The sequence below is a fragment of the Chrysochloris asiatica genome, unplaced genomic scaffold (assembly GCF_000296735.1).
Source record: "Chrysochloris asiatica unplaced genomic scaffold, ChrAsi1.0 scaffold00266, whole genome shotgun sequence".
NCBI lineage: Eukaryota > Metazoa > Chordata > Mammalia > Afrosoricida > Chrysochloridae > Chrysochloris > Chrysochloris asiatica.
Genome location: NW_006408784.1, coordinates 1,736,556 through 1,762,993, shown reverse-complemented (window position 1 = coordinate 1,762,993; position 26,438 = coordinate 1,736,556). Strand labels below are relative to the sequence as shown.

The 26,438-nt window shown below is 46.2% G+C and overlaps 1 protein-coding gene across 1 annotated transcript; it reads left to right on the top strand.

Moving 5' to 3' along the window:
* The first annotated feature begins 754 nt into the window (after window positions 1-754).
* SARM1 (sterile alpha and TIR motif containing 1) lies at window positions 755-26,033 on the top strand. Its single transcript, XM_006874214.1, has 9 exons — window positions 755-1,224; window positions 9,028-9,646; window positions 11,574-11,786; window positions 12,079-12,170; window positions 12,254-12,489; window positions 16,923-17,025; window positions 17,098-17,287; window positions 25,614-25,735; window positions 25,889-26,033. The coding sequence occupies exons 1-9, from the start codon at window positions 755-757 to the stop codon at window positions 26,016-26,018; spliced, it is 2,175 nt and encodes a 724-aa protein (XP_006874276.1). The 3' UTR covers window positions 26,019-26,033.
* Window positions 26,034-26,438: the final 405 nt, after the last annotated feature.

Genomic DNA, 26,438 nt, shown 5'->3' with positions numbered 1-26,438 from the left:
GGGTCGCTATGAGTTAGAATTTACTCACTGGTACAGGTTTTGGTTAATTCTTACCGGGGCAGTTTGCCAGACTGTTCTTATGCAGAGCCGCTGGGTAGGTTTGAATTGCCAACTTTAGGTTAGCAGCTGATTGCAAACCACTTGGGTCACCCTTGTAGCAACACACAGGGTCATCATGAGTGGGGGCGACTCCAGGGAAGCTAACAAGAGAAGAGGCACACTAATTGGTGTTGTCTCAGCGTCAGAAAACCAGACAGTCCTCGTCCTTCCATCCCCTCCCCCTGCATTCTGTATGCGGAGCGTGGATGCAGTTGAGGGAGGAGGCCCGGCCGGGGTATGGAGGTGGCTGGGGCAGGCTACAGGGACGTGACTGAGCGGGCGATGGAGGAGGTGTCCTGCGAGTCAAGAGGCGGGGCTTCCGCAGAGCAACTCTGTGAAGCTGGAGAAGCGCTTTGTTTCAGCCGCAGTTTCCTCGACGCTCTAGCGTTTAGGTCCATCCTTCGCTTCCGGATTACCTTTTCCCTCCCACCTCTTGCATTTGGGCCTTCAACCTCTTCCCCAGCCTCTCCACCCAGATCCTGTGTTTACCCCTCCCCCAAACTTCTAGCCAGCGCCCTTGCCTTTCTCTCCATCTCTCGCTCCTGAGTCTTCTTCCTCTTGTCAGCTCTCCAGTCGCCCTGCCCCCCGTGGTCCCGGGTCGTCCCGTCTGACCCCGTCCCTCCAAACTGGGGATGTCCCCCGCAGCCCCGCGCCCATGGTCCTGACGCTACTATTCTCCGCCTACAAGCTGTGTCGCTTCTTCGCCATGTCGGGCCCACGGCCAGGAGCTGAGCGGCTGTCGGTGCCGGGTCCGGACAAAGGTGGTGGTGCTGGCCCGTGGTGGGCCGCAGGCGGTCGTGGGCCCCGCGAGGTATCGCCCGGGGTGGGCGCCGAGGTGCAGAGCGCCCTAGAGCGCGCGCTGCCTGAATTGCAGCAGGCGCTGTCCGAGCTGAAGCAGGCAGGTGGAGCGCGGGCTATGGGCGCGGGCCTGGCCGAGGTCTTCCAGCTGGTGGAAGAGGCTTGGCTGCTGCCGGCTGTGGGCCGCGAGGTGGCTCAGGGTCTGTGCGATGCTATCCGCCTGGACGGAGGCCTCGACTTGCTTCTGAGGCTGCTGCAGGAGTCCGAGCTGGAAACACGCGTGCAGGCCGCGCGCCTTCTGGAGCAGATCCTGGTGGCCGAGAACCGGTGAGGATGCTGGGCTGGGGGACAGCGCCGCGGGATATGGGAGCGGCAAGGGTTGTCTGGCGGCTAGATGTCCCGTATGCCTTGTACTGTACTTTTACTACGTTTTACTTTGCTACTGCACTGCACGTTAGAGATCAGCATATCCATTTTACAGATGAGAAAACGGAGGATCGAAAGTTTAATGGTTTGCTCAGCATCACAGCGTGAATTCATAATGCAGCCAGGATTTGCTCCCAGGGCTAGTGAGCTGGGGGTTGGGGACAGGAAGAGGAAGACAGGAGTAGGTCCCTACCTGTCCCAACTCCTGTGGATGGAGATGATACTTTATTGCCATTGCCCCTCTAACTCCACAACCCTCTTCTGCACAGTCCTGGTTGGTTTTCTGTGCTACCTTTCACCCATTGTACCCCCACTGGGAGGAGAAAGAAACACAATGTTCAGATGGGTGGAGAATGGGAAGGCCTTCCCCTCAGTCCTCTCCCAGCCTGAAACAAATACTGGCCTAAAGGTTACTTACATCACATCAACCCCAATCCACTTCCTGCATCCTCCTTCATGTAACAGATCAGAAATGATCTCACCCTGTGACTGATGATGTGAAACAGAAGGTTTTCTACTGGGATAAATGGGTAGGGGAAGAGAAAATAGAGGCATAGAGCTAGGCTCACAAAACAGTATGTGTTTTCTCCCCCCTTTCCTACCTAGTGCTGAGATACAGCACCAAAGCAACCCAGTTGCTGTTGCGTGAACCCCGATTCCTGGCAACCCTGTGTATAAGAGTAGAACTACATTCCATGCGATTTTTAATGACCGATTTTTCAGAAGTCGATCACCACTTGGTGGACTACAAACTCCAACCTTTCAACTGGCAGCATGTTAACTATTTGCAACTTGCAGGGACTCAGAAAAGTTAAGTTTGGTTGCCACTCTTTCGCTTGTCTCTTAGGATCACCTCTGGAGTACAAAGACCCCTGAGGACTCAATTTCCCTCCCCCTGATGCCAGGGCAGACCATTGCTGTCATGCTGAATTCTTGGGTCCTTCTGGCTAGATGGGTCGTGGAAGGATTACTGTCAGTTCATACAGTTCTCACACTGCGTGATGAGATGAGAGTGGGTAGGGGCACAATTCCTTGCCATTTTCAAAATGAAAAATAGTCTTGTGATTGATGGAAATGATACAAATTCAGAAATACATGAATGAAGCAATTTAGCTTGGGAGGGCAAGGAATCTGCTTATCATTAGCCTCCCATTTAACATCTGATGCCATGAATTTGGAGGTCTAGCAAGTGTAGTGGGTGCTTGTTGGGTGTGGTGGGGCTACGACTAGAGCACCCAGGTAGTGGATGCATCCAGCACTGTAGAAAGTTACAAAATGAAACAGAACTGGCATTTTTCAAAGTAGAAAATACAATCTTCATCTAATTCAGAATTGTAAACCCGTGTCCCTTGTCCCAAGAAATGAGCGAATGCTGCTTGCTTCAGGACCAAGGACAGAGCACTGCTTGGACAAGATCAAAATCTTTCCAAAGAGAGTGTCTTTGGGCCTGGTTGCTTAAAAGGGAGCTAGAAAAGTGTGTGGGTGGGAGGGGAGCAGGGGAGAAGGGCCAGCCCACTGAGAAATTGTCTATGAAACCTTTTCCTCCTTTTAAAAAGGATTCTTCTATCAGTGTGTAACCTCCAGCTTTCTTCTTCTCCAGGTGCAACTGCACCCACAACCCAGGAACCTAGCTCACAACTGCCAAACAACAGGAGAAGCCCAACAGGCCTCACAACTGTCAGGGTCCCTCCGGACTGCAACTCTCTAAATTCATAGGCCATCCCCATCAGGGAACTTTAAAGAATATAACCTCAGAGGTTTTCCAAATAATACCAATGAATACGTGGAGACAAGCTTTAAAACACCAGAAAACTATTGCACATAAATTCAAAAAGTACAAACATATATACAATGAAAAATTCTTTTTTCCCCACCTAGAGCCTCTCCCTGGAGGCAAACCACTATTACAAGTTTCTTCCATATCCTTCTAGAGCAGGGGTGAGGAACCTTTTTCCTGCCAAAATTTATAATATCATTCACAGGCCATACAAAATTATCAGCTTTAGAATTACTCTGCTATATTTGGTCAAACATTTAGTTAACTCACTAAAGATGAGGCTTTCTGCTCCTGTAAAGATTTACAGCCTCGGAAACCCTGTACAGGGTTGCTATGGGTTGGAACTGACTCAATGGCCCTTAACAACAACAACAATGTGATGGTTGAAACTGCGGTTTCCTTGGTAGGGCCAGACGAAATGACTTTGTAGGCTTTATGCAGCCTGTGGGCCGGATGTCCCCAACCCCTGTTCTAGAGAGACTGTGCACATACAGGTGCTTGTATATGTATGTATAAGAATACACATGTTTGCACATATGTAAAGAGTTCCTGGGGAGCATGGTGGCTCTTATGATAAGCATTAGACTGTAAACCACAAGAGCCTACCAGCTGTCTCTGAAGGAGAAAGATGAGGCTTTCTGCTCCTGCAACGATGTACAGCTTGGTAACTCTATAAAGGGTCACTATGGTTCAGAACAGTTGGACAATATGTAAGGAAGATTGTAGAAGAATTGATGTATTTGATGTATTTGTGGTGTTGTAGAAGAATATTGAAGGTACCATGAACTGCCAGAAGAGCAAACAGGTCTTTGTTGGAAAAAGTACAGCCAGAGTGCTCCTTAGAAGCCAGGATGGTAAGACTTCATCTCTCATACTTCAGACATGGTATCAGGAGGGACCAGTCATCCTGCTTAGTGAAGTGGAGGATCAGAGAAAAAGAGGAAGAGTCCCAGTGAGGTGGACTGGCACAGTGGCAGCAGCTATGGGCTCAAGTACAATAGTTGTGAGGATGGTGCAGGGTCAGGCAATGTTTTGTTATGTTGTGCAGAGGGTTTCTATGAGTTGGAACCGATTTGACGGCACCTAACAACAATGAGTTAGAAATAACTCAACAGCACTTAATGGCAGAAGGAGTCCCAGCATAGCACAAATGGTTAAGCATGCAGCTACTAACTAAAGGTTGGAGGTTAAACCCATTTAGAAGTACCTCAGAAGAAAGGCCTGGTGATTTGTTTCTGAAAGATCACTACCTTGAAAAGCCTATGTAACAGAGTTCTACTCTGTAGCACACATGGAACCACTATGAGTTGGAATTAACTTGGTGACAACTGATTTTGTTGTATGGTATATATACAAATTTCCTCCTCCTTTGGAGCAAGGATTTGAACCCATGTGTGTGTGACTTCAATGTATGTGCCCATTTCACCAATTAGTTGATTAAAGCACCTGTCTAGTAAACAGGAGATCCTTGGTTCCTATCCCAGTGGTACCAGGGCCAACGAAAAGTCCTAGTGTGGTGCTGTAGGATAAGGACTGGACCGCAAGGTCGATTTGAACTGCAAAGTCAGCTGCTCAAACCCACCATCCACTCCTTGGAAATGCTATACATTTAGCAACACTAACACAGCCTCTCAGACTGCAGAAGAATTAAAGGCTAAGTAAATAGTGCTCAGAGCAAGTACACAGTTCAACTCTGGAGGTGCCAGATGTATAGTGAAAGCAAGGGCTAGGGGAGGAATCAAGAGATTCAGAATGAAGTCATAACTCTGAAATGATGTTCCTGAGCAAGCCCTTTCTTTGACCAGTCCTCAGTTAAGTCTTAGGAAAATGAGAATTTGCTGAATTTTAAAGTGCATGCCAGCTGTTCCACGGGAGAAAGATGAGGCATTCTGTTCCCGTAAAGATTTACAGCCTCGGAAACCCTGTACAGCCTCGGAAACCCTGTACAAGGAAACCTTGTACACTATTGGTCGAAACTGACTCCTTGGCACATAACAACAAAGTGTAGACCCAAAGTCACAGGCTGGCTGGGCCTCTAAGTCTCTGAGGCTAGCCTCACCTTTGGAGATCAAAGAGGCAGAAAGGGAGGTTGTCTCTGCTGAGAGTTTGGCTCTGTTGGCTTCCAAGTTTTCTCCCTTTGACCTGTCCTCCCCACATCAGCCAAAATGAGTGTCTACAAATCCACATGTGACCAGGCCACGTTCCCCTTCTTAAAGCCTTTCAATGACTCCCATTTGCCATCAAGATAAAATAATGCCTTGAAGTTGCTCCAAAGGTCACCAGGATTGATCTCTTTCTCCACTTTCCCCTTGAGCCCTCCATCTCAGCCACACTGAAGTGTAAACAGTTCCCAAAGACCTCTAAGTCTTTGCATACATCCATGCCTGGAATGGTATCTCCCTTCTCTTCCTGACTAAGGCCCCTTGCCATCTTCCTGAATTAGCCCAATAAGCAACCATTCCACTGTACATATTAATGTGTCTTTTTTTGTGTTCCTGCAAAACAATTGTTTTTTTGTGTGTGTGTGTGTGTGTTTAATTTACATAGAGGGTGCTATGCCACATAGTACATTCTGTTTCTCACTTTGTTCCACTCAGGGTTATGTTTTTAAGGTTCTTCATATTGCTGTGATATCATCTACTTAGTCACTTGTAACTGCTCCATAATACTGCAGGGTGGGCACCTATCCATGTTACTTCTCTGTTCTCCCAGATTGCCTCCAACTTTCACACACCATAAATAGCATTGTATTGGACATCCTTGTCTGCCTGCCCTTGTGGAACTGTGTGAGAGTCTCTTTGGGATATAGAATAGGAGCCCATGGGATGTGTGTATCCTTAATTTCACCAAATAGTCCCAGCTGTTTTCCAAACTGACTTTCCCAGACTGCACCTCTGTCCTCCATGTTTCAAGGTGTCCATATTCCCACAACTCCCCAACCCTTCCTGTTATCCAGCTTCAAATTTGCACCACTTTTCACAACAACAACAAATAAGTATAAGGAAATCTGGTCTGGTGCTGTAGGATAAGCAGTTGACCATAAGGTCGGCTTGAACCACAAGGTCAGTGGTTCAAATTCACCACTCGCTCCTTGGAGTTAGAACTGAGTTAGAACTGACTCAATGGCACTTAACAACCACAACAATAAGTATAAAGTGTCTTGGTGTGGCACTGTAGGATAAGCACTGGATGGCTAACCCCACATGGTTGGTGGTTTAAACCCATTAGCTGATTCTCAGAAACCCTATACCAGGTTGCTATGAGTCAGAAGCAACTTAACAGCACTTAATAAGTCTAATTGACTGGATGGCACTTAACTACAAGAAGCATAAACAAAAGAACGATGTAGCAGTTGGCATTTGTAAAGATTATCACCTTGGAACCCCTGTTCTATAGGGTCTAGATGAGTTGGAATTGACTTGGTGGCAGTGGGTTTGGATTTGGACAATAGGTGTAAAATGATAGCTATTGTTTGAATTTTCATTTCTCTGATTACTAATGAGTCAGAGCATCTCTTCATTTGCTTGTTAACATTTTGGATTTCCTCATTTGTAAGTTGCTTATTTATGTTCTTTGCCTATTTTCTATTGCATTTACTGAATGATTTGAATGTGTATATATTCTACATAGTAACTCCTTTTTGATTTTTTTTTTTTAATTAACTTTGTATTGTGAATTGGGTGGTGGTTTATAGGACAGATTAGTTTTTCATACGATAATTCATGTACGATTTGTTTCATCTCATTGATTGCAATCCCCACAATATAACATCTCTTATCCCACTTCCTCCTGTTTTTTGTTTCCATACCTTCTTTCCTAGCACTGCTAAACGTTTTTTTTTTTGTTGTTGTTGTTAAGTGCTGTTGAGTCAGTTGCGACTCATAGTGACCATGTTTAGCATTTCTGAAGACTGCCTGGTGTGTTTGGAACACTGACTTTGCAGTTCAAACTGACCTTATGGTCCAGTGCTTATCCTAACGTGCGTACTCCTTCTGAACTTTGTACTTGGGTAAATGTTCTCCTTTTGGTCTCAAATGTTTGATTATTAAGTCTGCATATATCACTAGTGTTATTGTTCTCCTTTTGTTGTTGTTGTTGTTAAGTGCCATCGAGTCGGTTCTGATTCATAGGAACCCTGTATAAGTTTCCAAGAAGTGGCTGGTGGATTTAAACTACTGATCTTTCAGTTAGCAACCCAGTGCTTATCCTACTGTGCCATACCAGTTGTAAATTTTTACAGGAGCAGAAAGCCTCATCTCTCTCTCGTGGAACAGTTGATGGGCTTGAACTGCTGACCCTGTGGTTTGCAGTCCAGTACTACAGAGCCACCACACTTCCGGTCTATTGTTAGGCTGAAAATCGAACTTCATTTCCAGACCTGAACTTACTAAAAGCCATAGTCTTTTTTGTTGATTTAAAAATTGCAAATATCTCTAGTTTTTTTTTCTTTCTTTCTTTGTATTCCTCAAACTGGCTGAGCTCATCAGTCCTCAAAGTCTTTACCCGCTTGTTCTCTTGGCCTGTTATGCTCAAAGACGCTTTCAGACAGCTCTCAGATGCCCCTCCTCAGACACATCCCTCCACCCAAGCACCCGCTATTACATCACGTGGCTTTACTGTCATCACTGTTCGTTCACTGGTCACTAGTTTATCATCTGTCTCCATGTAAATGGAATATAAGCCCTAAGCAGTCTTAGCCCCTGTTTAACCCCAGTCCCAAACACAGTGCATGGCACACAGCAGGTCTTCAGTAGATGTCAGTTGAATGAATAAATACCCTTAGTCATAGAACAAGAAGTGTGGAAAACTTCAAGTGATGTTAAGAAGACATTTATTGAGTCTTCACTATGTGCCAGGTATGGGTTATTTAATTGTTTAAGTGCCACTGAGCTGGTTCAGACTCACACGACCCTTTATAAAGTTTCCAAGAAGCAGTTGGTGGGGTTGAACCACTAACCTTGTATGTAGCAGTCCAGTACATACCCTACAACACCATTAGTTCTTATATAATGAGATGCTGGTGGTTGTGTGCCTCAAGTCTTTTCCAACTCATAGCCACCCTGTGTAGGGTTTCCTAGATTGTAAATCTTTATGGGGGCAGCAAGCCTCCTCCTTCTCCTGATGGACAAGCTGGTTGATTCAAACTGCTGACCTTGAGGTTAATAGTCCAACTGATAACCCATTACGCCACCAGGGCTCCTTCATATAATCAGATAAGTATTTTTATATGCCATTTATGAGATAAGGAAACTGAGGTACTGAGACAAAGGAAGGCGCCGGCTCCCACACAGCTAGTGAGAGAAGAAACCAGTAGTAGCCTGCTCTAGAGCTGAACCCTTACCCACTACACACTCTGCCTCTCAAAGAGGAGGGGCCAGGAAGAGATGAGCAGAAAACCTCATCTTTCTCCCGTGGATCAGCTGGTAATTTCGAACTGCTGACTCTGAGGTTAGCAGCACGACTCGTAACCATTGTGCTACCAGAGCTCCTTAAGATGGTTGTTGTTGTTATGTGCCGTGGAGTCGGTTCCGACTCATAGCGACCCTGTACAGGGTTTCCGAGGCTGTAAATCTTTTCGGGAGCAGAAAGCCTCATCTTTCTCCCGCGGAACGTCTGGTAGTTTCGAACTGCTGACCTTGCGGTTCGCAGCCTGATTTGTAACCACCACACTACCAGAGCTCCTTAGGATTGTGGTGGCAGTACTTAAATTACATCTAGTCGGTTCCGCCTCATAGCGACTCTGTATAAGATTTCCAAGGTGAGGATGGGATCGCTGCAAGGAGGGTAATGCTTTTCTCTAAACTTCCTATGTCAGTAGTGAGGCCCAGAGCGGGTAAATGACCAGACAGTGTTCCCCCCAGGGGGTGGGACAAGCTATCCAGGCCGCGGCAGCAACGTGCCTTCCCTCCTCCCACCTTCTCTTGCAGTGACCGGGTGGCGCGCATCGGGCTGGGCGTGATCCTCAACCTGGCGAAGGAGCGCGAGCCGGTAGAGCTGGCGCGCAGTGTGGCAGGCATCTTGGAGCACATGTTCAAGCACTCGGAGGAGACGTGCCAGCGGTTGGTGGCGGCTGGCGGCCTCGACGCCATACTGTTCTGGTGCCGTCGCACCGACCCGTCGCTACTGCGCCACTGTGCGTTGGCGCTGGCTAACTGCGCGATGCACGGTGGCGCGGCGGCGCAACGGCGTATGGTGGAGAAGCGCGCTGCAGAGTGGCTGTTCCCGCTAGCCTTCTCCAAGGAGGACGAGCTACTGCGGCTGCACGCCTGCCTCGCCGTGGCAGTGCTGGCAACTAATAAGGAGGTGGAGCGCGAGGTAGAGCGCTCAGGCACGCTGGCGCTCGTAGAGCCGCTCGTGGCCTCGCTGGACCCCGGACGCTTCGCCCGCTGCCTCGTGGACGCCAGTGACACAAGCCAAGGCCGTGGGCCTGACGACCTGCAGCGCCTTGTGCCGCTGCTCGACTCGTCACGCTTGGAGGCGCAGTGCATTGGGACTTTCTATCTCTGTGCTGAAGCTGCCATCAAGAGCCTTCACGGCAAGACGAAGGTGGGAATGGGTATAGGGTCGGAAGGTTTCCCAGAGGAAGTGACATTCAACTGAGACCCGAAGCACATATAAGATTTAATTGAAGGCAAAGTGAGGGATGAAGGGCCCAGTCATTACAAGCATCAAGGCAAGACCAGCAGTTTGAACTTGGTCTTTGGAACAAGAGGAAGTCACTGAGAAATTTTAAAGCAGGGGGCACTGGTGTTTACAAAGATCATTCTGGCTGATGGATGGAGAAAGCGTTGGCAAGAGTGAGGCTGGAGGCAAGGGGACCAGATAGGAGGCTATGACAGGGGGACAGTTGAAATGGTGGGAACAGGGACTAGGGCATGACAGCAGAGGCAGAGAAGCAGACAGACCCACAAGGTGTTTAAGAACGGGTGAAAGAGATGGAGTAGCTAAGATGACTTCCGGTTTGGGGCACCTGAGAACTGGGTGAGGGACAGGCTGGTATGGGGGAGGGAAAGAGAGTGAGTTTAGTGGGACAGAGTGACTTTGAGGTGCCTGAGAAGTGCCCAGTTGGAGTGCTCCAGTGGTCAGTTTGTCATTTAGGTGTGGAGCACAAGCAGGAGAGGGCAGCTAGAGACAAAAAGGTAGAGATAGAACATCAATGTGTCAACTGGGTGACTCTCACCTGGTCACAAGAGGTCCCCACGCTCAGGGCCTTGTCCAAGCCTTTGTCTTCTGCTTTAACTTGCTATATGGTCTTGAGCTCTTGGCTTCCCCTCTCTGAGCCTCATTTTTGTTCTCTAGAAAATTGGAGCGGGACACAGCCATCAGTTCTTACCTTGGATGTGGGACTAATAATAGTTACATTACACCCACTGTGTGTGTGTGTTGATAAATACTACAGATTCAAGCGTATGCCTATAACTATCACTTCTCCTTCCTTTGCATTCCTCTGGGGGCTTTGAGGACTGGAGACAGTTGGGACATGGGGGCTGGTTCCCAGCACACAACTCTGCCCGTACCACAGGTATCATGCAGGGGTGCTCAGTGGAGTGTGTCTCATAATTACTGTCACCTATCAGGCATGCCCCCCAGATCAAGAAAAGACCCTGATCTGTGTTAGGCCTCTTCCAAGCGCTAATCTCTTTCTCTCCTTACCGTGCCCTACAGTTGGTCCATGGGAGGACTTGCTTCCAAAAGCAGATAATTCTACTTTGGGAGAAGGGACTTGAAGGGAAGCAGGGACTGAGTCTGGGCAGCAGCCATGACCACTGGCTCTGGCACCCCCTTTTTCAGCAAGGCCAAATGAGTACAGCTCAATCAAGACATGTTGAGCAGTGTGGCAGGTACAGAGCTCCCGTGGTAACTAAGATAGGAGCTCAGCTTCTATTCCCATGGAAGTTACATTATCAGCTGATGACCATGGCATCCAGAGTGTGGTTGTGGTCCAAGTGCTAATTAGAGATGTAGGCCAAATTGTGGGAGGAACTAAAGCAGGCGGCATTGAGGAGGTATTGTCCATTTGGATTGCGGTGCATACGTGTGAGTTCCACATGCAGGGGAGAAAGTAAGGGTCTGGGAACAACATGGTCCAAAACATGAGAGCCTTGGTGGTTTTGTGTGAGGGAGTGGGTTGTGTGTAAGTGTGAGGGAGATAATGACAGACCAGTATGGATTGGATGGAAGGAGAGTTAAGCTGGAAGTCGATGGCAGGGGGCTGCATTGTGCAGGGTCCTGGAACCCTATTGAGAACTCAGACTTTATCTCAGTGCAGATGGCAACGATCAAGGGGCAAGATGAAGTGGACCTAGTCAAGAGTTGAGAAAGCTTCAGGATGGGGAATTCACAGGAAGAGGGCAGCGCTAGGGCAGATAGTAGGACATTCATTGGTAAGAAGAAACAAAGGGAGAGACTGGGACCGTTCTAGGCTGCTTGTGACCTGGTAGACCTAAGACACCCTCACCCCACTTCCCTGCAGGTGTTCAGCGACATCGGTGCCATCCAAAGCCTTAAACGCCTCGTCTCCTATTCCACCAACGGCACTACGTCGGCTCTGGCCAAGCGTGCGTTACGCCTGGTGGGCGAAGAGGTGCCGCGGCCCATCCTGCCCTGCGTGGCCAGCTGGAAGGAGGTCGAGGTCCAGACGTGGCTGCAGCAAATCAGCTTCTCCCAGTACTGCGAGAACTTCCGGGTAGAGCCGCGAGGGCCACCTCCCCGAATCTGAGCGGGCATATACCCGAGGGCCCCGCATGGCCACTAGGGAGCGTCCTGAAGTCCTGCAAAAAACGCAACAGCGTCCCCTCCTCGCCCTCACACTTACCCCAGTTCCACCGTTTGCAGGCGGAGAGCCAGTACTTGTAGCCACCTTCAGAGTCACTGAGATCTGAGCTGGGTTCCTCCCCTCCCCCCACTGTGCCATCTTCTGTTCTCTCCCTTGCAATCTGAGGAGGCGAGCCCTTCCTTACCCCTGCCTTCTTCCCTAGGAGCAACAGGTGGATGGTGACCTGCTTCTGCGGCTCACGGAAGAGGAGCTCCAGACGGACCTGGGCATGAAGTCGGGCATCACCCGCAAGAGGTACGAAGCCTCCTGCCCTTCCTGCTCCGGTCAGGTCTAACGAAATGCCGCATTCGCAGTATCTTCTCCTCCATGGGATACAGGTTCTTTAGGGAGCTCACGGAGCTCAAGACCTTCGCCAACTATTCAACGTGCGACCGCAGCAACTTGGCCGACTGGCTGGGCAGCCTGGACCCCCGCTTCCGCCAGTACACCTATGGCCTGGTCAGCTGTGGCCTGGACCGCTCCCTGCTGCACCGCGTGTCGGATCAGCAACTCTTGGAGGACTGCGGCATCCGTCTGGGCGTGCACCGCGCTCGCATTATCTCGGCCGCCAGAGGTCAGCCTGCCATCTGGGATTCCAGCCCACAGTCAGCCCCAGGAGGGGTGAGGGGAGACAGACAGTGAGGCCTTAGAGCCTCTCTGGTCATTTATGTCACCTGAGCACTGAGGATGTAAAGGGGAGTATGGTGCACACTGCTCTGGAGAAGGCCCCCGTCTGAGATGGTTAGGAAAATGGGAGGGAGGCAGGTAGGTAAAGTGCTTATCAGGGGGACCAGAGGAAAAGTCTTAATTGTCGACTTCCAAGAGGAGGGGTTGCTTGAACAAGTTTAGAAGGAGCTCTGTTAGCGTAGTGGTTACGAATCGGGCTGCGAACCTTAAGATCAGCGGTTCGAAACTACCAGCCGCTCCGCGGGAGAAAGATGAGGCTTTCTACTCCCGTAAGGATTTACACCCTCGGAAACCCTGTACAGGGTCGCTGTGGGTCGGAACCGACTCGACGGCACTTAACAACAACAACAACATTTAGGGGAGGAGGTTGTACCAGAACTAAAGGCACCCAAGGGAGAGGGAGCAGCCTCGACAAAAGTGTTTGACAGAGCATAGAGGGTGGGGTGGGAAGTTGGGAGGTTTATCCTGTTAGCTAGCAACTGACAGACTGTAGGTTGTGGAGGTACTTTTAAGAGGGCAGAGTCAATTCCAGGGTTCTAGCCACCCGTCCTTTTTAACTGAGAGATTGGCTAGTATTTACTGGGCAATTGCTATATGCCAGGTACTAGGAGTTCTGGTGTGGCACTAGAGGATAAGCACTGGACTGCAAGGTGAACTTGAACTGCAATGTTCAAACTCACCAGAAACCCTATGCAGGGTCGTTATGAGTTGGGACCGACTCGACAGCACAGAACCACCACCAGTATAAGCACTGACTGCTAATTACAAGGTCGGTGGTTCATACCTACCTGCGGCTCTGAGGGAGAAAGATGAAGCTGTCTGCCACCATAAAGATAGATAGTCTCGGAAATCCTATAGAGGGGCACTATGAGTTGAAATTGACTCAATGGCAGTTAGAATTTTTTTTTAATACTAAAGTTTGAATTGATATTTTCTCATTAATCTGTACATTCATTCTATGCAGCAGGCATTAATTTTTTAAAGATCAACTTTTGTGAAGAATAAAAAGAGGTTAGTGATTAGACCTAAATCTCAGTGTCCCACGGTGTGGAGCTGGGAACTGCTCCCGAGAGCCAGTAGGCGGCCCGGCCCAATAAGGACTGGGCTTAATGGTGAGATTCAGAGTCCTTCGCACTTGTCGAGATTGGAGAGAGCAGAAGGTGGTGTGAGTGAGGGAAGGTGAGCACCTGGGAACTTCCCAGTATCTGCACCAAAGACATGTGAGAACAAGTGAAATACATACAGATGATGGTCCTGGAATGCTGAGCTTTGAAAGATAGGACAGAGAAGTAGACTGAGGGTTGACTAGAAGAGGAAGCTGACCAGGAACAGTGAAAGAAGTTGGTGTGGAGCGTCAAGGCCATCTTGAGCTTTTCCAAGTGCCCTCTGATACAGCGGCCTGTGGGCACAGGGCTGGGCTACAGGTGGTAGACAAGGGGTTGTAGTCCTCCCTTGTTCTCTTGCCTTCCTGGTAGCCAGTCCCCTCATGGCCAACACAGCAGCCAGTAGACAGCCAGGTTGGAGTCCCTCTGGAGGCATTTGAACTCGCCCTGAATTACAATACACATACAGGAACTGAGAACTGTCTAGACTTCTTTCTGTCTCTCTCACAACCATCAAGAGAAGGTGGTGAGTGCTTGAGAACACACCAGAATGCAAGCATCATGTAAATATAAATATGATACCCCAATGTCTCAGAGAAACAGACAGTTTCAACTTACATGAAGAAACAAGACAGAGTACCTCAAACAAATGACCAAAATATAGACTCAGAAAATATGCTACCAGAAATGGAATCAAAACAACATAATAAGGAATTTAAAAGAATGTACTTTGAATGAATTGAGAGAAAGATCGATGAAAGCAAAGATGAATTCAGGAAAATAATATAAGGAAAAACTGACAAAATAAATGAAAATTCTGAAGCCATACAAAAACAGCAATTAGAAAGCCAGAAGATTAATACTAAGACTTTAGAAATAGATAATACATTGAAAGGGCAAAGTAAAATTGAATCAATGGAAGGCCAAATCAGTGAGCTTGAAGACAAAGCTCTTAGTATTGATCTTCGAGAGAAACATTCAGAAAAAATAATTTAAAAATCTGAAGAAAATCTAAGATTTACATGGTACACGATCATGAGGAATAACTTATTTGCGATTGGAATTCAAGAACAGGAAGAGTCAAAACCATAGAGAAAATGATCTAAGAGCTGCTGGAAGAGAACTTTCTTAACATCATGAAAGATGAGAAGATAGCCACTCAAGAAGATAAATGAACTCTAAACAGGATAGACCCCCAAATGAAAATTACCAAGACATGTTATGATCAAATTCTTCAAAAACAAAGACAAGGATAAGTTCCTGAGAGCAGCTCGAGAAAAACCAAGTTACCTACAAAGGAGAACTCTGATTTCTCAGCAGAAACCACTTAGGCAAGAAAACAATGGGATGACATATATAACACTCTGCAAGAAGAAAATTGCCAACCAAGAACCATATACCCAGAAAAATTGTTCATCAAATAAGACAGCAAAATTAGGATACTTCCAGATAAAAAGAAATTCAAAGAATTTTCACAAACCCGACCAACCTTACAACAAATACTAAAGGAAGGTCTTTGAACAGAGAACCAACAAGAGCAAACAACCTGAGACTAGCATACAGGACAATGTCACCCAGAACTCAACCCAGACTTGAAACAAACCTTGTTGTTGTTAAGTGCTGTTGAGTCTGTTCTAATTCTTAAAGACCCTGTATAGGGTCCTACAGCAGCACAGAAGGACCTCAAAACAAACCTAGAGATACCAGTTTGCAAAAACACAACAACAAAACATAAAGGAAAAAAAGAGAATAGTGGAATTACAAAGCTTCTAAAAGAAGGGGAAATCAAGTACATTTCAAGAAAATAAAAAAAATAAACCTAACTGGAACCCTAACACTAGACCAAGCCTTACTCCTAGCTCTTTCCCAGCTTCTACCCCTATTATTAACCCTAGTCCTAACCATACCCCTAACACTAAATGAAGTCCTAGGCCTTGCCTAGACCTAGCCACAATCCTACTTCTAACTCCTTACTCCTACCCACCCACTCACCCCCCACAATAAAACATTTTATAAAAGAATAAAAAGAGGTGTAATTTAATCTGAAAGTGCCTGGTTCAAAGAGTTTTGATGTAACCACCATCACAACCAATGATAACATTTCCATTCCAGTGTGGATATTGATTTTAAAGATGATGAAACTAAGATGTAAAGAATTTAAATAATATTCAAGGTTCTAAAAGCCATTAAATGACAGCTGGATTTTGAACCCATAATGTTCTGCTTCATAAATAGACAAATGTTGCCTGTGGGTATTAAGTCCAAAGAAAAGAAAACAGATTATATTCTTTTATCCATTCATTCAATAAATATGTACTGTGGACAAGGGCCTGGGCTTTGCTCTCAGTCTTTTGCTTCAACCAAAGCAGGTTGGGCTTACCATTTTTATATTGTAGCTCCTAGAAAAAAACTCCGTGATTTATTTCTTTCTGTTTCTTTTTTGAAACAGGAGGTTCCTAGGACTAAAATAGCTTACAAACTCCTACTATGGGAGTAGGGAACCATTTACAATTCTTCAGTGGGATTTTAGATCTGGATTTTAGAAATATCCCTTCGGCAGCTGGCTTAGGATGGGCAAGTGTGAGTTAGGGGACACCAATGAGGAGGCTGAAGTTGAGGGCCTGGACATAGGAAGGGCTCAAGGCCAGAATCCAGGATATTTAGTAGGTAGAATCCACAAAGCACAGTGCCTAGGTCTGAGGGCTGAATGGCAACTCCATGAAGACCGGAGTTGTCGCTTTTGTTCAGTGCCATATCCAAGAACAGGACTAGTGCCTGGCATACAGTGAATACTTGAATATTTGTTGGATGAAAGAGCAGCAGGAAGTGAGATGGATACAGGTGTTTGGCTTTCGTGGGAAGTTATGAATAAGGGACTAGAACAGATTTGGGGTGTGTTGAGTTTGGGGTGCCATTGAGCAGCTGACTGTACAGGTCTGGAGATCCGCAAAGAGGGAAGGGCTAGTAGGGCATATCAGTGTCCCTGAGGCACAATCCCTGCCCCCTGAGAGGGGCTCACCAATGTTTAGCAATTCATGGTGAGTGATGAGGAGTAGCCACCCTCACTGCATTGTCTCTCTCATTTTTAAAAAATCTTTTATTGTGAATTATATGATAGTTTACATGGGAGAACATTAGCTTTACATTCATCCTATCGTATATCATTTCATTGCCATGGTTACAATCCCCTCACTGCATTGTCTCTTATCCACTCCAGAAATGCTCCACTCCCCACTGCCCTGCACTGTCTGCAAGCCCAGTGGGGACACTCCGGATGTCTTTATCAGTTACCGTCGGAACTCAGGCTCCCAACTGGCCAGGTGAGGAGGGGCAGGCAAGTAGCCCAAGGCTCTAGGGCAAGGCCATAGCACTGAACGGAGACCTCTTTGCAGTCTCCTCAAGGTGCATCTACAGCTACACGGCTTCAGTGTCTTCATTGATGTGGAGAAGTTGGAAGCGGGCAAATTCGAGGACAAACTCATCCAGAGTGTCATGGATGCCCGAAACTTTGTGCTGGTGCTGTCGACTGGGGCGCTGGACAAATGCATGCAGGACTATGACTGCAAGGACTGGGTGCACAAGGTAGGTGCTAGCCTAGGCCTCTGTGACCCCAGCAGTAGCCTGTGGCTTGGGGAACAGAGCCCTTCTCTTTTCTCCTCTGCATACCCAAGCAAAACTTAACTATGAAGTACCTCTTGGCCCAGCTGGAAGTCCAGAGCCACAGTTAATAACTGTGATAGGACTTTATTGTTCTTGTTAGGTGCCATTGAGTTGGTACCAACTCATAGCGACCCTGTGCACAAAAGAACAAAATACTCCTGGTCCTGTGGCAACCTCACAATCATTGCTACGCTTGAGCCCATTGCTGCTGCCACTGTGCCAGTGAATCTTGTTGGGGGTCTTCCTCTTTTTCTGCATCTCTCTACTTTACCAAACATGGTATCCTTCTCCAGGGACTGGTCCCTCTGATAATATGTCCAAAGTATGAGAGACAAAGTCTGGCCATTCTGGCTTCCAAGGAGCATTCTGGCTGTATTTCTTCTAACAGATTGGTTTGTTCTTTTTGGCAGTCCTTGGTAATATTAATATTCTCCTCCAACACCATAACTCAAATTCATCAATTCTTCTACAATCTTCCTTATTCAGTGCCCAACTTTCACATGCATATGAGGTTATTAAAAATACCATGGCTTGGGTCAGGTGCGCATCTTTGCTCTTGAATAGTTTAAAGAGGTCTTGTGCAGCAGATTTGCCTAATGTAATATGTTATTTGATTTCTTGACTGCTGTTTCCATGAATGTTGGTGGTAGAGCCAAGCAAAATAATATCTTTGACAACTTTAATCTTTTCTCCATTTACATATTGTTTATGGACCAATGGTGAGGATTTTTGTTTTCTTTACATTGAGGTGCAATCAATATTAAAGGCTGTGGTCTTTGATCTTCATCAATAAATACCTTAAGTACTCTTTGCTTTGCAAGCAAGGTTGTATCATCTGCATATCGCAGGTTGTTGATGAGTCTTCCTCGTATACTTCTTCATATAATTTAGCTTCTCGGATTATGTACTCAGCATACAGATTGAATAAATATAGTGAAAGAATATATTGGGGCACACCTTTCCTAACCATTCAATGTTCCTTTGTTCTGTTCGAACAACTAACTGCCTCTTGGTCCACGTACAGGTTCCTCATGAGCACAATTAAGTGTTCTGGAATACTCATTCTCCAGAATGTCCATAGCATGTCATGATCTACATAATCAAAAGCATTTGCATAGTCAGTAAAGCACAGGTAAACATCTTTTTGGTATTCTCTGCTTTCAGCCAAAATTCATCTAAAATCAGCAATGATGTTCCATGTCCTCTTCTGAATTTGGCTTGAACCTCTAGTAGTTCTCTATCAGTCTACAGTTGCAGCTGTTTTTGTATTATCTTTAGCAAAATTTTACTTGCATGTGATATTAATGATATTGTCTGATGACTTCCACATTCCATTGGGTTACATCTCTTTGGAATGGGCACAAATATGGATCTCTTGCAGTCAGTTGCCCTAGTAGCTGTTTTTCAAATTTCTTGGCATAGATGAGTGAGAGCCTCCAGTGGTGTATCAGTTTGTTGAAAGATTTCAATTTGTATTCCATCAATTCCTGGAGCCTTGTTCTCTGTCAATGCCTTCAATGCACCTTGGACTTCTTCCTTTAGTATCATTGGCTCTTAATCATATGCTACCTCTTGAAATAGTTGAACATTGACCATTTCTTTTTGGTACAGTGATTCTGTGTATTTCTTCCATCTTCTTTTGATGCTTTCTGCATCATTCACTATTTTGCCCATAGAATCCTTCAATACCACAAGTTGAGTCTTGAATTTTTTTCTTCCGTTCCTTCAGCTTGAGAAATTCTGGGCATGTTCTTCTCTCTTGGTTTTTTAACTCTAGGTCTTTGCACATTTTGTTATAATATTTGACTTTGTCTTCTCAAGCTGAACTTTGAAATTTTCTGTTCAGCTCTTTTACCTCTTCATTTTTTCCATTTGCTTTAGCATCTCTACGCTGGAGAGCAAGTCTCAGAGTCTCTTCTAACATCCATTTTGGTCTTTTCCTTCTTTCTTGTCTTCTTAATGACATTTTGCTTTCTTCCTGTAAGATGTCCTTGATGTCATCCCACAACTCTTCTGGTCTTCGGTCTTTAATGTCTAATACATCAAATGTGTTCTTGAGATGGTCTCTAAATTCAGGTGGGATATGTTCAAGGTCAATTTTGGCTGTTGTGGACTTGTTTTAATCTTCTTCAGCTTCAGCCTGAACTTTCATATGAGCAACTGATGGTCTGATCCACAGTCTTCCCCTGGCATTGTTTTGACTGATGACATGGAGCTTTTCCACCATCTCTTTCCACAGATGAGTCAATTTGATTTTTGTGTGTTCCATCTGGTTAGGTCCATGTGTTTAGTCATCTTTAAATGTTGTTTAAAAAGGTAATTGTAATGAGCAAGTTATTAGTCTTGCAAAATTCTATCATGCAATTCTCCAGCATTGTTTCTATCACCAAGGCCATATTTTCCAACTACTGATCCTTCCTCTTTGTTTCCAATCTTTGCATTCCAATCACCAGTAATTATCAATAATCTTGATTGCATGTTTGATCAATTTCAGACTGAAGAAGTTGGCAGGATTCTTCAATTTCATCATCATTGGCTTTAGTGGTTGGTGCGTAAATTTGAATAAAAGTGGTATTAACTGGTCTTCCAGTTGTTGTTAAGTGCCATCGAGTTGTTTCTGACCCATAGGGTTTCTGAGGAGCGGCTGGTGAGCTTGAACCGCTGACCTTGCAGATCAAATCGACTTTGCAGTCCAGCGCATTAACCCACAGCACCATACCAGGCATATGATATTATCCTATCACAGAAAGTGTTGTACTTCAAGGCAGATCTTGAAATGTTCTTTTGCTAATAAACACAATACCATTCCTCTTCAACATATTATTCCTGGCATAATAAACCATGTGATTATCAGATTCAAAATGGTCTATACCAGTCCATTTCAGCTCACTAATGCCTAGGATATTGATGTTTTTGCATTCCATTTTTGAAATTTCTAATTTTCCTAGATTCATACTTACTACATTCAATGTTCTGATTATTAATGGGAGTTTACAGCTGTTTCTTTCCATTTTGAGTTATGCCCCATCAGCAAATGAAGGTCCTGAAGGCTTTACTCCATTTGTGTTATCACGGTCAACTCTACTCTGAGGAGGCAGTTCTTCCCCAGTCGTATGTTGAGTGCCTTCCAACCTGAGGGGCTCATATTCAGGTGCTCTTCATAATGATAGGACTTTCACAAGCCACGTAGGCTCTCTGACCCTCTGCCTCATCATCAGCAAAATGAGGATAGCTTATCCATCCTGTTCGCCTTATATGATTGTTGTTAGGATCAGAGAGCAATGAAAATGTTTTTAAAAATAAGCGCTGTAAGTGTGGGAGGGCAAGAGAACACATAACAGGACAAATTAAATGATTGTTAAGAGTACTAAGTTGTGAGTTTTAATTCAGGCTCTAGCCTTCATCAAGGTATTTAACCCAATGAATTTCATGTTTGTTTACAGGAAAGAGGGGATATTAAAAGTCCTAACTTACCAAGATATTATTCTAAGGATTAAAAGAACTAAAGTTCATGAAGTGCTTAGCGGAGTGTCTAACTGGTAACTGCTCAGTAATAGTAGAAATTATGGTTATTAATATAATTGTTACAAGTGCTGAAACCAAAAAACAAACTCATTGCCGAGGAGTTGATTCTGACTCATAGTGACCTTGTGTAGGGTTTCTGAGGCGATAAATCTTCATGAGAGCAGAAAGCCTTATCTTTCTCCCAATGACTATAGCTGGGGGGTTTGAATATCTGACCTTGCAGCTGGCAGTCCACTGTTTAACTCACCATTGTGTTTTCAGTGCTGGACACATAGTAAAAACTTCTTGAATATTTGCGGAATAGATGGACGAGTAGATCCATGTCACATCTACAGGTTATTCTTTTTTTAACTTACAATTACAGATGTATCATAGCAAAAGGAAAGGCTTTCCAATGCAAAGCTTCTGTGTTCCAAAAAGGGTGCGCTACCCTCTAATGGGAGTCCTGGTGTGGTGCTGTGGGTTAATGTGCTGAATTGTAAGGCTGGTTTGAACAACAAGGGCCGCAGTTCAAACTCACCAGCCACTCCTTGGAAACCCTATACATGGGCACTATGAGTCAGCACTTAACTCGATAGCATTTATTAACAATAACCCTCTAATGTGAAGTAATGTTTTTCATTAAGCAGTAAGCTCTTGGAGCTTCTGTGACCAGAGCGTTTATCTATTTCATTGCATAGTTCTGACTGGGTCCACATTGCATTTGCATGACTGGGGCCTCATTGCGTTAATCATTAATCAGTCAGTAGGAATTGGGACGAAGGCTGAGTAGCGCAATAGGGCCTTGTCCTCAAGCAGCAGGAGAGATAAAAATATGCCCAGAATGTTAAGTGTTATGTTGTTAAGTGCCATCAAGTTGGTTCTGACTCATATGACCCTGTATAGGATTTCTGAAGAGCGGCTGGTGTGTTTGAACCACCAACTTTGCAGTTAGTAGTCCAGTTCTTATCCTACAGCACTACAGCATGACTCCGGATCATATATGGTGTGGTGGTGGTTATGTGCTGTGGAGTTGGTTTTGATTCATAGCGACCCTGGCTATAAATCTGTACAGGAGCAGATGTATCATAGCAAAAGGAGAGGCTTTTCTCCACATCTTTCTTCCACGGAGTGGTTGGTAGCTTCCAACTGCTGACCTTGTGGTTAGCAGCCCTACTTGTAACTGACTACAGTACCAGAACTCCTTCCAAATCATGTATGTTGTTGTTGTTAAGTGCCATCAAATTGTGTATAAGTTGGTGTAAATACTAGGCCAAGAAGTGAACCTCTTACTATAAGCCTATGGAAAGGGGAGAGAGGGTCGAGGACTAGAATAATCATGGAAAGCTTCATGAAGGAAATAGAATTTGAAAAGAAAGATGGACTCTCCTGCAGATGGAACAGCATGAGTGAGGAAATGCAGAGGGGCTGGAGATAAGAAAGGTACCACCAGCTTGTGTGCATCTTTAGTATTACCTTCTCCATCTTACAGATGAAGACACTGAGGCTTTGTGAAGTAGAGTAATTTTCCCACAGCCATACTACTAGTGTAGAAATCAGAAAAGTGGGACTTTGAACTCTGACCATCTGACTCCAAAGCCCAAACTCTGCCAGGTCCACCACTGTGTTCTACAGCTCAGATCTGAGAGAGTCAAAAAGGAAAGCTTGGAAGGATTGGAATCACGTCACACTGGCCCATCATAGCCTGTTGTCCTCATCTCTTCCCAGTTTCACCTTTAGTGATGTCAGGTAGCTAGCTTGAAATCGGCCATGCTGGGAATATTTACACCAAGGAAATTGATAAAACACACTACAACTCTAGGGTGTTGCTTTTTTGGCTGGTTGGTTTTCCCCAGAGAGCTAGTTATCGGACATTTATCAGCATACCACCTGCTAGATTAGAATTAGAACCAGGTTCTGGAGGGCCTAGAGACAAGGAGAACATTTGGGCTAAAAATGTTGGGAAGCAGGGAGCTCACAAGAGGGGTGATGCTGGGCTTGCGGTTTTGAGAATAAGGCTCTGGGGTGTGCAATCTAGATTGTAGTGGGAAGAGGGTCCAGCCCAGAGGCCTTGTAGGAGAACTGAGTACCAGACCTAATTTGGGGAAGGGACCTTGGACCAGGCTGACCTCCTGGAGGAACATGGCTAATGACCCAGGGAAGGGGGCAGATAACTGTGTTCTGAGAGAAAGGAGAAAATCTGTGATCTATGTGAGCGCTTGGACTTCACCTTTCCCACTACTGTATCCCTGATGCCTAAGACGGTGTTTGGCACCAAGTTAGACTTCTGAAGAGTTTTTAATAGGTGCTCGTAATTGAACCAATGATTAAACAAGTGAGTGATTCTGATAGAATTGAGATAACTGTACCACATCTACTATGTTTATCAGGGCAGAAGATGTGCTTTGTTCTTAACTAGTTGAGTGACTTGAACAAAGCATTATCTTGCAACTTCTGCATTTGTGTCATGAGTGCTTAGGACTTACATTGGTTCTTGGTCATTCCGGGTGAAACAAATGTCTAAAGGTTCCCAAATACGGTGCTGCAGGGTCTGAATTCAACCAAATGTTCAGCAGAGAGGTCAAAACAGCCCTGGACTTGGAATCTGAAGGCTTGAGTCAGAGGCCTGGCCCCTCCTAGGCTAGGTGTGCATGTGATTTGGGAAATGGTCCTTCCCTTTGTTGGGCTTCCTTTCCTTCACTCATAAAACGGAGCAGCTCCCCAGAAAGCCAGTCAGGGTGTAAGTTATGCAGACTCTTCCCCCAGGAGGAGGAGCCCCCTCTACAAGGATGCTTAGTACCCATACTTCTTAGCCGATGATGAGGAGGGAAGAAACAGAAAGGGTGCTAGGAACCTTTGCTTTGGACCAGTCCCAATGTCTCCGTCATCTCTCCTCGGGAGTTTTTAGTGCTTAATTGCCTCTGATTTTAAAACTCGTTTCCCTGAAGCCACATTCAGTGGGTAATCAATATGGAAAGCCACAAATGAACTGAGGTTCCCCCTTGAAAGAAAAAGTGACACTCAATAAGCACTTATCAGAGCATCCATTGTTGTATCCTCAGAACAACCTTGTGAGGTAGGCATTGCTATCCTCATTTAAAGAGGAGGAAATAATCATGTCTCATATTTATTAATATGGGCTATATATTATATGAAGGAGTTCTGGTAGCGTAGTGGTTACGAATCAGGCTGTGAACCGCAAGGTCAGGAGATCGAAACTACCAGCTGTTCTGCGGGAGAAAGATGAGGCTTTCTGCTCCCATAAAGATTTATAGCCTCAGAAACCCTGTACAGGGTCGCTATGGGTCGGAACCAACTCCACGGCACATAACAACAACATATATTATATATATATGGAGTCCTGGTATGGTGTTGTAGGATAAGCTCTGGACCGCTAACTGGAAGGTCAGCGGTTCAAACCCACCAGCCGTTCCTCGGAAAATGAGTTGAAACCGGCTGGATGGTGCTTAACAGCAACAGCATGTATATTGTTGTTTTTGTTAAGTGCTGTTGAATAGGTTCCAACTGATAGCGACCCTGTATAGGGTTTCCAAGGAGCAGTTGGTGAGCTAGAGCCATCAACCTTGCTGTTCAAACCAACTTTGCAGTCTAGCGCATTAACCCACAGCGCCACACCAGGACTCCAACTGGGTATTAACATAGCAGAACTACACTATATGCCAGGCCCTGCTCTAAACATATCCCATGGATATTGCAGTGATACTTCCTGTGTAATGTGGACATCTCAAATAAATAAAACTCCACACTTTTCATTTTCTGTTTAGTTTTGCAGCATGCAGCACTGTCTTTGACCCTAGCCACCTGGAGGTAGGCCAGATCTCACAAGTTAAAAAGACACCATTCTTCAAACAGCTCAGTAGGCAGATGCCTGCCTCACGTTTGAGAGGTCACATGATAGCCTCACTTCTGACCTGCTGGCTACAAATTCAGGACTTTTTTCTACCCACTCAGGATGCCAGCTGAAAGTTCAGGGGTCCATGCCTCTATGTCTGGTGGGTACAATGGATATGAAGTAGATTATTCCCTAATTAAAATCTGCAGCTACAGGAACACACTGTGGTATGGAAGCCTGTAATAGGGGGAGCTGACCTCGTCAGGAAAGAGGGGAAGACTTCTTGGGGGAAATGGTGACGAGTTCAGATAAGAAGAATGAGTGGGTAGTAACTAGGTGGAGAGGCAAGAATGAACATTCTAGGCTGAGCAAATAGCATGTGAGGAAGGATGACAAGTCCAAGGGGCTGCAAGGCTGGTGTGGTTGGGAAGACAGTGAAGAGGTGGAGTATTTTGAAAAGTGAGCTGTCACCAATCATTCCAGGGTCATGTAGGCCACCTCAAGAGTTGTAAGTGGGATGTGTGTGTGTGGCATGGTCCGATTTGCATTTTGTAAAGTTTAGCTACATGAAGGAGTAACACGGAGAACAAATTAGAGGAGTCAGGAGTGGCTGAGAAGAGACTGATGGGGCTCAAGGTCTTGGTGGGTTGGAGCAAGGTGGTGGTGGGGTGGAAGTAGAAAAAAATGGGTGGAGTTGAGAAACCAGTAAGAAGTACCATTGGCAGGGTTCATGCAGGATCAATGGGGAGCGATGGGGTAGGAATGAGGGAGAAGTTAAGGTGGATTCCAGGACCTGCCCTGGACCAGTAGTCCTCCCAGCACCCACCTAGCCCCAGGATGGACACAGTCTCTGCCTGTCACCTTTAGGCCCCTTCTCTGTTCTTCCCTCAGGAGATTGTGACTGCTTTGAGCTGTGGCAAGAACATTGTGCCCATCATCGATGGCTTTGAGTGGCCAGAGCCCCAGGCCCTACCTGAGGACATGCAGGCTGTGCTCACCTTCAATGGCATTAAGTGAGCTCCAGGGCCCGTGGGGGTAGGTGGGTGAGTGGGTACTGGGTACAGTCAGCACATGAGGTAACTCGAAGGCAAAACAAACATCCCCTCTCCCCTGCCAGAAGCTCCCTTGGCCAAGCCCTCTGACTCACACAGCCTCTGTGCCCACAGGTGGTCCCACGAATACCAGGAGGCCACCATTGAGAAGATCATCCGCTTTCTTCAGGGCCGTTCCTCCCGGGACTCATCTGCAGGCTCCGACACCAGCTTGGAGGGTGCTGCCTCTCTGGGCCCAACTTAACAGCTCTCACTTCCCGAGACCTGTGGTGACCCCTACTTCCACCATTCTCCCTGGGGGAGTGACCCCTCAAGCTGGCCTCCCTGGGCTGAGACAGCCTGGACTCTTTTCAGGAAATGGCTCCCCTCTCCCCAACCCTCATGACCCACCTATAATCAGCAAAGGAAATGGAAGGCAGACATTGGGGGTGGTGAGGGTCTGACTTCCCCAGGCCTGGGTGCCATCACCAACTTGCCCTGGATGTGGGCAGAGTCAAGGCTGAGTTCTGGAGACAAGGTTTGCTGTATACTCCCCACCCCTGCCTTGATAGCAACCAGGCAGTCTCTGGCAGGAATTAGGGCAGAGGGCAGGCCCTCTCCAGTCTGAGCCCCCTGGCTCAGTCAGCCAGGGTCGAGGGCAGTGATGGCCCCTGGCTCACCACTT